The following is a 13,196-nucleotide window of genomic DNA, read 5'->3' on the forward strand; positions in this document are numbered from 1 at the left end:
CGATATGTGAACGGCCCCTATTCATAATTCTAAGTTCATGTTAAATTTAACATTTTTTTTCAGTGACAGACAGCCCTATTCAGCTGTTAATTTGAATACAGAAGGTTTTTATTAAAATTTTATATTTATTTATTTTATTGAAATGTGATCTTGTATGTACAACAAGGAAAATTATTGAAATTTGTTCATGTTTTTTTAATAAATCTTGTTTGAATTTCAGTTTCATTTTGTTCAAAATATCGTGATACGTATCGTATCGTGAACTCCGTATCGAGATACGTATCGTATCGTGACCTGAGCGTATCGTTACACCCCTAATATATATATATATATCTTTTCATTTGTACGAACAAAACAAATTTTTATGGTGTAAATCAGGTAGAAATAATACTTTAAGGTAACAATTGCAGATAACTTTTTACAGTATATGAATAAAAAATAAATATGTGCAGGAGAGATCTGAATCCTGAATTATTTAAATATATCTTCAATAATTGTACAGGATTTATGCATTTATGACATAACATTCAACATGTTTTATCTCAGTATATGAGCATATCTCCATTCCACTAATTTCACATGTACCTTCCCGGCGTTCATTTCTCAGGCAGCGCACCTTTGGGATTTGAGAGAGCAGTCGGCAGTCTTCAGCTACAGAGAGAGAGAAAGAGGGACATCAGATTTCCCAGAATGCACCAGCAAACATCCCAAGGGAGTGTGCAGCACACGTGCATATTAACATTTCAACATGATTTGGTCATTTTAATGGACAGTTAAGAATGTAGCAGACAAGATACACGTAAACAATGTACATAAACGTACACACACACAAACACAACCTAAGCCGTGTCCGCGGCTGACTTTGGAGAGGAAGGATTAATTACAGCTTGATCACAAATCAGGTAAATCTAGACCTCTAGAGGAACTGCAGTGAGAGCCAGGAACCGAGAAGCTGAACTGGTTCAATGTTAATTAAATGATTTTCATTGTGTTCGGTTGCATTAATGGTTATTGAACATCTGCATTCCTTTACTGATATGGACAAAACACAGTGATAAAAATACCTAGAAAATGTACAGCAGGGCACAATGAATTGTGTTTTTGCTGAGTTTGCAGTGATATACTTTGTGTATAAAATACAGTAAAAATATTAATATTGTGAAATTTTTTTACAGTTGAAAATAAACGTTTTAAGAATGAACTAATTTCTGTGATGTCAAAGCTGAATATTCAGCATCATTACTCCAATCTTCAGTCTCACATGATCCTTCAGAAATCATTCTAATCATGAAACATTTCTTATTATGAATGTTGTAACACAGTTGTTCTGCTTCATATTTTTCAGGAAACTGTGATACACTGCTATTCAGAAGGTAGGGGTAAGTAAGATATTTTTGAAAAGAAGTCTTGTATATTCATCAAAGCTGTGATTATTCGATCAAAAATACAATAAAAATGTAATGTAAACAATATACAAACCGATGTGCTGCTTAATATATTTTATGATGGCAGCATTTTTTTGTTTTTTGTTTGAGAAAGCTCTAGTACAGGACCAATTCAGGGGGTCGTGGTGGTGCAAAATGACATTTAGTGTATCAATAAGGAAAGAATTTTTAAGAGGAATCAGAACCAGAATTCCCTACTCATTTAGAACTGCATCCCTACTGACAGTGTGTTTGTGTGTGTGTGTGTGTGTGTGTGTGTGTGTGTGTGTGTGTGTGTGTGTGTGTGTGTGTGTGTGTGTGTGTTGCATGTGTTAGAGAAAGAAGGTGAAGAGGAAGAGTGGCAGATGGTGATGGGGGAGGATAAATCACAGATTACTGTGAGGACAAAAGTCAAGTCACATTCACTCTAACACCAGATGTCATCATGATCTCACAGCCACATTCACACTGTGAAGTTGTGATGGAATGTTGGGTTGGCCGGGATCACAAGCAGCTCTGTTTACGCAAGGTTTAGTTGAAGGTGGTGGTCCTTCATCCAAAAAGAAATGTCTGTCAGGAAGGCTACGAGCAGCAGATACGAGCAGCTACCGTCGTATTATCTGGATGGAATTTAGCGTTGAGTTCCACTCGAAAAGGAACATTTATTTTGATGGGTTGTAGTGAAGACCTTTGAATTTGTGTATGTAAGATAGCATGTGTCTCAGAGGAGGAAATGGGATGTTTGGAATTTATATTCAGTGTGACGAATGTACAGCATCACAATAGATTTTCTGCTTAAATTGGTCCAATTCGTTATAATGCTAGGTGCTGTGGTAGACGCCAAGATTTTGCTATGCAATTGCTAAGGTGTTCTGAGCATTTTTAGCATGTTGCTTTTAAGGTTGCAAGCATCTTCTGGGTGGTTGCTAGGACGTTGCTAGGTGATTGCTTACATAGGGCCCTATGAAATCCGTTATTTTCCACAAATTCTGTGGAACAGTTTGGACTTTTGTTACCACCATGCTTTGGAAACAAGGTGGACAAGGTTTTGTTACAGTATTCAAAACCCACTGAGAGACATCGGACAGAAGTTACCACACTGCCACAAAGTCAGACAGAGGAATCATTTTATCGATAGAATTGATCTGTTTAGTGCCCTGAAGCAGTGTACTGGAAGGAAACACCCGAACTGACTGAAGGGAAGAATCCCTCATAAGCATAGATGGGGCAAATGACCTGTTGGATACTCCACCTCTCAAATCACCGGTGGTAGAAGTAGAAGCACCCGCTGAAAGCCCGGGGGAAAGTCGGGCACATGATATCGTGGTGTACACTGACCATACTCGAGGGGGGCCCCTCAGGGACTGAGGCCTGAAGGCGTCAGGACTCACAGAGTTCACTTCTCTTAGGCCGGATCTCCCCTCCGCAGCCTAATCTGAGCGGATCTCCCTGCCCTCTGTCCCTACAAAGGGGGGCTCGAGAGGCCACGCTCATCTTCTGCTCTTCTCTAAGAAAGCTGCGCCAGTCGAGCATGGCTGGTAGAGGCAGCCGGCTCTTGGACACAGTGAGGGATCATCTCCTTGAATGCTGCTGACTGGCGTTAACTGCGTCACCGAACAGACCTGAAGGTGAAATTGGAGTGCAGAGGAAAAGGCCTTGTCCTTTTCCTTGATGCCAGTTAAAATTTGGCAGAGTTCTTGAACCTTGTCAGGCCGTAATCCCTTGCCATGATCCCAAATTCTTAGCAGGTCTGCCTGGTACACCTGCAGAACCGCCATGGTGTGCAGGGACGTATCAGCCTGACCTGCTGTCGCATACGCAGATGTCACTCTACACGGCTTAGTGGGCAAAATAGGTTTCCTCCACAATGACAATGATGAAGGGGAGAGATAGCCCACAACCATCCCTGCCATCTTCGGCATCACCCCATGCCCCTGCTCTCACGTACCAAGAGTATGTTGATGATGCCTGTGTATCAACAAGTGCAGAGTATGGATTCTTCCACGATCTCGACACCTCAGTGTTGAGCTAGGGAAAGAACGGAAGATGGCGACAAGGAGTCTGTACTCCCATCTGGCCAATCCAGATTTAATTTAGCCACCGAGCGAGTAATAACCTCAAGCAGCTCCTCGAAAGTGGCAGACTGAGGAAGCTGCTCTACCGAAGCACTCGCCTCCTTTTCTACATCCAATCCCTCAGGATCAGATGTAGAACGCGTGGGTTCAGTCTGAGATCCAAAATGGGGACCTTTGAGTGAGCAGAGAGCGTGAGAGACAGAGCATTCTCACTCATCTCAAACTCAGCCTCTGCAAACTGCCTCAGCAATAGTGGGACTCATGGGCTCGATCCTCTTCCCTCGAGAAAAGTGGCCAAACAATATCAGAGCTTGTGGCATGTAAAACGATCGCAAGGCTCAAGTCAGCATGGTGTCACACATTTCCAGTAACTCAACCCTGCCATTGTACAGACTTACTCCTGACTTATTTGACTCAACAGCTTTTGAAGACAAAGAAGCTGTTGGCAAGTTGGCATCTATTTATGGACTTCCTGATGTAGCGTAATTCCAAATTGGTGTGTGTAGACACATGATTTACATTTAGTAATTTAGCAGACGCTTTTATCCAAAGCAACTTACAAATGAGGAAAGCAATAGAAGCAATCAAACTAACAATAGGTCAACAATTTGCTGTGACCAGTCCCAGTCAGTCCAGCACAGTACACGTAGCAAGGTTTTTTTTAAAAAGATATTGGCCTGGTTTCACAGACAGGGCTTAGCCTAAGCCAGGATTAGTCCTTAGTTCAATTAAGATATTTAAGTATCTTTTATAAATGTACACTAGAAAAAAATCAATACTGGTGTGCATCTTGAGACAAAACAATGACACTGACATATTTTAAGATATGTCAGTACAAGTTGCTTTCAGTTAAAACAGCTCAAACATGCATTTTAGTCTAGGACTAGCTTAAGCCTTGTCTTTGAAACCGGGGGATAGAATAGTAACTGTAAATATTAATGGGTGTTGCAGTTTCTTGAAAATGGCTAAAGACTCAGCAGCTCTGATTGAGTTAGGCAGGTCATTCCACCAGCAGCAAACAGTCCAGGTCTGTGAAAGTGATTTTGTGCCTCGTTGTGATGGCACCACAAGGCAGCAGAATGCAAGCATCTGGATGGCATGTAGGTCTGAAGTAATGAGTTCAGGTATAGGGGTGCCAAGCCAGTGGTTGTTCTGTAGGCAAACATCAGTGCCTTGAATTCAATTTGAGCGGTAAATGGCAACCAATGCAATTTTATGAGGAGAGGTGTGACGTGCGCTCTCTTCGGCTCGTTAAAGACCACTCCTGCTGCAGCATTATGGATCAGTTGCAGAGGTTTGACAGTGCATGCTGGAAGGTCTGCCAAGAAAGCATTACAATAGTCCAGTCTGGATAAAACAAGATCTGTGTAGCATGCTCTGATAGGAAGGGCTTAATCCTCCTAATGTTGTATAAGGCAAATCAGGTCCTGGCAGTAGTAGCAACGTGGCCTGTGAAGTTCAACTGATCATCAATCACACCTCCAAGGTTCCTGGCTGTCCTGAATGGAGTTGTGGTTGACAAACCAAGCTGAACAGAGAAGTTGTGATGGAATGCTGGGTTGGCCGGGATCACAAGCAGCTCTGTTTACGCAAGGTTTAGTTGGAGGTGGTGGTCCTTCATCCAACAAGAAATGTCTGTCAGGAAGGCCGAGATACGAGCAGCTACCGTCGTATTATCTGGATGGAATTTAGTGTTGAGTTCCACTCGAAAGGGAACATTTATTTTGATGGGTTGTAGTGAAGACCTTTGAATTTGTGTATATATGATATGATGATACACTCAAAAAAAATACTTACCGTAAAACTTCAAATAATAGCCGAGTCCCAAATAGACGCCTGTCTCTTTTAAACGCCTGGTGTGACGACAGGTTTGGGTAAATAAAAGCCGGTCTCAAATAGAGGCCTGGTCTGTTTTTTTAGTATCGGGTTGTATAAGGTATTGCGCGCGCGCGCGTGTGTGCGAGGGAGAAAGAGGAGATAATATATTTCATTAACTTCGGGATGTTATCCTTAGGTATGTGGCCTGACAGTAGCTTCTGATGGAAGTGAGGATCACCTTATCCATTGTTTCAAAGAGGGAGAGCCGTGCGCATCTGGGCGAGAGCTGTTAGTGCAAGCAAGGCAGGCAGAGTTAGCGGAGGCTGGAGAGGGAGAAGTGGAGGAGAGCGACGTGGAGGAGGAATTCGCCAATGAACTTGTAATTGAGGATCGCGGGGATGATGATAGTGATGAATAGAGTAATTTTCTATCACATGATTGCAGTTGTTTTACAGGGTAGCCTTCATTCTTTCTTGTTGATATGTTTCGGGCAACAAGTTCATATGCTCGATGGATTTTAGCGGTAACTTATATTGTTCTGCCCATTGCTGTCACATCGTTTCGTTTTTTTATGCTGCCAATAATCTTAGACATTTCTTACACTAAATTATTTGTTAAACACATTCGTTTAGGGGTAACTTGTATTGTTCTGCCCATTGCGGTCACATCGTTTCGTTTTTTATGTATTTTTTTTTTTATGCTGCCAATAGCCAAAGACATTTCTTACATTAAATGATTTGTTAAACACATTCAAATTAATTATAAATAAAACGTAATATAATGTGGTAACCTCCTACTGTCATGCTTGAACATCTCAACACTAAATTAAAGGCCTGTCTCTTATAGACGCCTGTCTCAAATACAAGCCGGTGAAGTTCGGCGATTTGGGTAAATAGAAGCCCGGGCTATTATTTGAAGTTTTACGGTAGTTAAAAATGACCAGTCCTGGGTAATTTTAAGGAGCTCAGTCCATCCAAGTTTTTGAGGTTTTCATAATTTTCCGCTTAACCAAAATGCCCACTTAAACAAAATGGTGTGCGCCATTGGACAAAGATGGCTGTTGTGGTTAAAACAAGTCCAATAAAAACAAAAAAACTGGTGGTTTTACAATAGCAATACACAGAGGTGATCATGCAAAAAAAGAAAAGAAAAAAATGGTCAAGTAATCCTCATTGAACTGCTTGAGATGGACTGACCCAGCAGTGAGAAATGAGTTTAGGCTAATCAAAAACAGCCCAATAATCATATTCCAAACATCAAAACTCAAAATATGCCATTTCCATACCTAAAATACATATTTTACAGTCACTGTTACGCAAATTGGAAAGTACTATATCGTTGTGATCATTAACACAGCTCAAAGGCTCCCTACCAGTGGCCCTCCTTCACAGCACAGTTTTATCAATGGTAGAATATAAAATATTTCAATGCAAGCATTTCAGTCAAATACAATTTATGCCATAATATGTCAAACCGTGGCAATAGTTAATAAATGTAGCTCAATTGTAGCCCACTGACTTGGCTACCCTGAATGAGTTGCACGCCTGAGTTTAATACTCTTAAATTTAGACATTTAAATCACTAACCCTAGGTATAAACAGTAGCAATAGTAATACTTGCCTTAACAAACAGCACTTAAAGGCAATGAGATATACAGAGTGATAAAACAAGAAATCTGCTAATTGTTTGTGATTATCTGCATGTGTCCAAACACTGAGATGTGAAGATCTGCCTGTCACATGGTCCTTCTGATGAAAGCAGAGATCAGGCATGTTAAGACTATAGCGTTAACAGGATTTAAAGGTGCGGTGAAAATCCTGCTTTACCCTTCAGAACACTGAAGTTCATTGGCAGGTTTACATGTCTGACTGTGCAAGCAGATTCTCCAGCCGGCAGCGCGGACAGAATGGAAGCTGTCAGAAAACGTTGCTGCTACAGCATGCAGCCTGGCAGCATTTCAAACTGGTGCACTGAACCCTGTCAGGACAGCTGCGAGCTGGCACATCTGAGGCTAATTTGTTAGAGGTAATTACAATGAATAAACATGGCCATTTGCAAATACACACAATAACCTGACCAGTATGGCTGGCTAAAAGTAAACCTCCAAGCTTCTCGCCACCATTATTAACACCTCCCATCTACATGTACATGGATCTGTTATTGGCAGGGCAGTTATGGTTTGGCTGGGTAGCTTCAGTTGGTAGATGCTGTAACGATATTATGTGGGGAAAGAGCATCTTACTTTATTGATAGCAATCCTAAAGTTGCTTTGGGGGTCAATGACTTGACGGGTCATTTTTTGTCCCTTAATAATAATAATAAAAAAAATAATAATAGATTTTTTAGGCCTTAATAATAATAAAAAACAAAGATATGACATCCAAAGTATGTAAGGTAGTACAACTAGATCTCTTTTATTGAATCCAAAAGGTTTTAATTAGATTTTGCTACATATAAAGGTATTTTAAAGATATTGAAGTGTCAAAAGCTCATTCGGTTTAACCGTCCAAAGGCCAATACAGCCGTTTCATTTGTGATTATAATATCTTAAAATTTAATAAATGTATATTTTTTTATTCTGGCATGATTTTACAACATCATATATCAACATAGTGCAAAATGGTATTAAAATTATGTGTAGAAGTAGTTGCTTTTTTATGAGAGAGAATGTCTGGAAAATGAATTTCATTGATGTCATTTGGAGTAACCAATAAAAAAGGACCATTTTGGATCAAGACATGCAGTCAATATCATGTGACAGGATGTGACATCATTCAGACAAGCAAAGTAACTAACTCTTTTTTAACTACTTGAAAAATTAATGTTTTCACTTGCTCATACGCATTTCCCGAAACATCAGGTCATTCGGTGACTAATATAAAACACGGGAAATGTTGTAATATTTTAAAAACTTGTACTAAATATAAAATGTTTGATTGTCCTTTTGTTAGCTAGCTAGCTAGATATCAGCCTGTTAGCATTGTTTGAAAATATCGTCATTCGGTATAACCAAAAGTGTCATTCGGTAATTAAAGCTGCTGTAGGGAGTTTTTAGAAAACATTGACTTAGCCTGAAAATTTGAACAAGCACAACTCACAGGTCACTCCCCCTTGCTCTATGCTGCGCTACAGCCCTCCCTCCACAGCTCCTCCCCCATCACAACGGAGCCTGCCGTGAACGCGCAGGCTAGTAAGGCGGATAAACAGTTATAGCACATTCACTGGTACAGACGAAACATCAACAATATGATTTACACTGACTATGGCCTGCCCATACTTTGACTACAAACTTGGTCCTCAAAACATTACGTATTTTGCAATACATGTAATGTAAATATATGACGTTGCAATATTTATATAAGTAATAAATAGCTAGTATGATAATATAACGGTAACTAACGTTACACTATGCAAGTAATTATTCTATCAATATGTAATGCTAAATAAGGTTTGCTAGTACATGCTAATGCTATACATTATTTCAGCAACATGACAAGCCAGTGAATTAGTAGGTTTCAATAGTTGCTTTGCACAGTGCGTGACATTTTATCTGTATGTTATGCGGCTAGAGTTTTGACACCGAGTCAATGGGCTCCGACGAGGAATTCACACCCACAGCGACTTCGAGGAGTCAACGGGCGGGGAGAAGAGGAAGCATCAGGCAGGGGACGAGCAGGCCTGTTTTGAAATTATCTTAGTTGTGTAGTTCTTAAAAAATGAAACAAATCAAGCAGGGATACTTACTTGTCAAGCAGAAATGTGGCTAACTCTGGATCGGTTTTTAATCCTTTCAGGACACGTAGCTCCCTCCATCTCGGAAAAGCCGCTCCGATATTTACCCTCGTTTTATTTCGGGCTCTATCTAATTCTTTCTTTTTGGCTTTTTTATCATTGTCATCTGTCTTTTTCCATTTACCCGTCTTTATTTTATGAGCAGGTGCCACTCGAGGAATTGGCAGTTTGGATTGTTTTTCCGCCATAAGCAAAGCTGCGGCACACCGGTAATCTTGAATTTGAACGCCTGTGTGCGCTGGCGCTGTGCATGGTTTCTTACCGGGAGCGGTGTATTTCTGCAAATGGCAAATAGGACCACTGGGAGGAGCCAGAGGAGTTTGATTTTTTCACAGATTATCAGTCTCATATTCTACTGTCAGGACATAATGACAGGTTTAACAAATATGTAAAAACTTGGACAAATTTTGTCCATCTTGTAAAAAATGACAAAAGCAGTGTTCATTGATTATAAAAACCACATTATCTCATTGTTAACACTTAATAAAACTTTAAAATTAATTACATCTCCATTATGTTTTTAAAAACTTTATTCGTCAGTGGCCTTTGTATGTACATTTCTTTCATATATATCACAATTATTTTGACAACACTTTATACTTTATTATTAGTTTATGCAGTTTTTCCTAAACTGAGGTTTGTGAGAGAATTGCAGGAACTGGTTTGTGAGTGGATGTAGCGTGTAGTTAATTAAATTATAAAAATGCAAAATTAAAATTACACTTTTTTAAAATAAAATCATCAAAAATCATCAAAGTAAAACACTGTTAAAAAAGATTAAATATTTTATTTGTTTACCTGCTTGAAATGTGACTATTAATCGATAACAGAGAACTGTGAAAAGAATACACTTAAAGGGATAGTTCACCCAAAAATGAAAATTTGATGTTTATCTGCTTACCCCCAGGGCATCCAAGATGTAGGTGACTTTGTTTCTTCAGTAGAAAACAAATGATGATTTTTAACTCCAACCGTTGCCGTCTGTCAGTCTTATAATGCACGTCAATGGTAACACAATTTATAAGAGTCAATAAACATGCACAGACAAATCCAAATGAAACCCTGCGGCTCGTGACGACACATTGATGTCCTAAGACACGAAATGATCGGTTTGTGCGAGAAAACAAACAGTATTTATATCATTTTATTTATACACCACTATAAATAAAAGTATTTATACACCACTATGTCCAACTGCGTTCAGCACTCGCTTAGTGAGGTCTGATTGCGCTCTGACAACGGCAGTAATGTCTCGCACTTATACTTCAATGAGTGCGAGACATCACTTCCACTGTCAGAGCACGATCAGACCTCACTAAGCGAATGCTGAACACAGCTGGACATAGTGGTGTATTAGAGGTAAAAAATTATATAAATACTGTTCGTTTTCTCGCACAAACCAATCGTTTTGTGTCTTAGGACATCAATGTGTCGTCACGAGCCGCAGGGCTTCATTTGGATTTGTCTGTGCATGTTTATTGACATATAAATTGTGTGACCATTGACACGCATTATACGAGTTTCGAGTAAAAATCATCATTTGTGTTCTACTGAAGAAACAAAGTCACCTACATCTTGTATGCCCTGGGGGTAAGCAGATAAACATAAAATTTTCATTTTTGGGTGAACTATCCCTTTAAGTGCAAACCGAACGTAATGTTTTCGGACACTTATGTTAATAGCAACTAAATGAAAATGTATTATAGTTTAATTAGTTGAACTTAAGAGTGTTTTTTGACCCACTTAAAGGGATAGTTCAACCAGAAATAAAAATGGTTAAAGTGTACTGCTAAATATACTGACAAGCAGCCTGACGGTTTGGAATGCAGGGTTATTTTATCAAACTTAAAAATGGGTTGAGACTGTTGGGTAAGGAAGCTGGGTTAATTTGACCCAATTTCAGTTGATAATCATTCATAATCAGTAACCCAATAGTGCAGGGTTGGGAATGCGGACGTCACAAGTTCAATCAGCAACTGTTCTCTGTCTGCTGATATCGCTTCGTTTATCTGTGCTCGCGGCACTTATTACAGGAATATTTTGTGGAAAATAGAAGAAAACTAAGTTAAGCAAAAAGGATATCCCTGCAGCAAGGAGCGTGTTCTTTTAAAACTGGAGATTTTTGTCGGAGTGTTTTCTCTCACAACCAGCTCACTCGAGCAGTGACCGAGAACTGAACAAGAAGGAATGGTGCTTGAGAGGAGTGAATAAAAATGCTTTAAATGGAGGGGGTAAAATCCTGTTGATTCACTATAAAACAGAGTTTATTCCCAACTTTCAATATTTATTACAGGCTTTGAGTTTGTCTGTGTTTCTTGGCAGCACTCAGCCTGAGAAACGCACATAGTTAGTAGCGTGTTCACTGGCAGGAGAAAAACAAAATAACTGGTCAAATTTGTTCTTAAATATTAGTATAATGAAATTAAGCAATTTCATTGAACAGTCCAAGCTGTGTAACTATTGAGTTGCCATTCTTTTCTGAACTTTTTCTCATACACATTTATGATTTCATGTTTGCCTATGTTTGTCCATTTCTGGGTGTTCTTGCTTAATAAATTTTCACCTTTTGATTATTACTGTTGCCTGTGTTGTTACTGTAGTCATTCTGTTTGTTATTTTAATTTCCAACCCATTTTGGGTTAATTCGAACCCAGCAGTATGGTCATTTTTAAACAATAATTGAGTTAAATAAAACAGCCCAGCATGTTAGGTCAAATATTTAACCCAAACCAACATTCGTCCTTTTTTGATCCAGCACTGGGTTGTCAAAATGATCCAAAATTTAGAGTGTATAGTAAAGTGAATATGTGATTGTGTAAATTATTGAAATATTTACTTATTTACTTAAAATATTTAATCTTAGTAGGTACTTCAAGTATTTATTTAAGATCAAAGCTGACAAAAAAATCCCATTAAATATCATAAATTACCAATGTTAAAATTTCAAGTTGTATAAAACAACAAATAATGTTTTATGACAATTATGAACAAAAATGAACAAGGGTAATTCACATGTTTTTATGACCTTTTCTTTTGTTCCAGGTAATTTTTTCATCAGTAACTAAATCATTCAGATCTACAATCTGGTCTTAAAATTAAAAATTATCACTCATAAATCCTGGTGTATATTGTAGTTTATTCAGCAACAAACGGAAAGCTCATTTAAATTACTGCGGAGCTTTCTGTTCTGCCAACAACCCCTGACAAACTCAGAGCTGCGCTTCTCCATCCAGATGTACGGAGCACCAAACATTTCACAGACTCTGATAACAAAGTCAAATATACAATTCAAGATACTTGACCATATTTGAGCCTGACTACATGTGGTTCTTGCAAAACTCAAAAAAATAGATACAATGCCATGAACTTAGCAAAAATCAGCCTGCAAACTTCTAAACAAATTTCCAGTGTTAGTTTAACATGCTTTGAAATAAACACACAACTTCTAGTATATTGAATTACATTGTAGACTAAGTACACTGTACTTATTATAATACTTATATGTAATATAAGGTATGACCAGTCAGTTTTTTGCAGTGTATTTACTGTATATGATTAGATTTATTACAATCATGAATGGATTCTGCCTTATTGGGACTTTACTTGTCCATATTCCTAAAGCCCATCTCTTCACTACATTCAACTTTAGATGCGGCTTCATTCGCAGTGTAAAGACTGCTCTAGATAGGCAAATCTAACCTGTAATTCATCAGACTTGAACTCTTGAAGCAATCAGTAGTGCAGTCTTATCTGATCAGCTTGCAAGTCTACATGTGTGTGTGTGTGTGTGTGTGTGTGTGTGTGTGTGTGTGTGTGTGTGTGTTTGTGAGGTGCATGTGGTTCCCATGCCAAGGACAAGAGAGCGTAAAGCACTGCATAAGCTCAACACATGATCTCTGTAAAGGGAAAAATTACATTTGCCAAATTCATGTCTCTCTTTAACGCTCCACAGCATTAATCACAGCAGAGCCACAATTCTGATTGTGCCGTTTGTTTCCTCACCATGACAACAGCAGGGCTGGGTTCAGTCTTGGCTCACTGATGTATAGAGAATGAGCAATATTTATAAAGAAATCCACAGCTAATG

At 38.9% G+C, this 13,196-nt stretch overlaps 1 protein-coding gene across 1 annotated transcript in view; it reads right to left on the bottom strand.

Moving 5' to 3' along the window:
• Positions 1-13,196, bottom strand: part of galnt16 (UDP-N-acetyl-alpha-D-galactosamine:polypeptide N-acetylgalactosaminyltransferase 16) — a 67,388-nt gene that overhangs the window by 32,515 nt on the left and 21,677 nt on the right. The window contains exon 5 of the mRNA XM_048190522.1: positions 586-651. Coding sequence (XP_048046479.1) covers positions 586-651 — 66 coding nt within the window. The remainder of the gene's footprint in view (positions 1-585; positions 652-13,196) is intronic.

Source organism: Megalobrama amblycephala, linkage group LG5, assembly GCF_018812025.1.
Source record: "Megalobrama amblycephala isolate DHTTF-2021 linkage group LG5, ASM1881202v1, whole genome shotgun sequence".
NCBI classification, from domain to species: Eukaryota; Metazoa; Chordata; class Actinopteri; order Cypriniformes; family Xenocyprididae; genus Megalobrama; species Megalobrama amblycephala.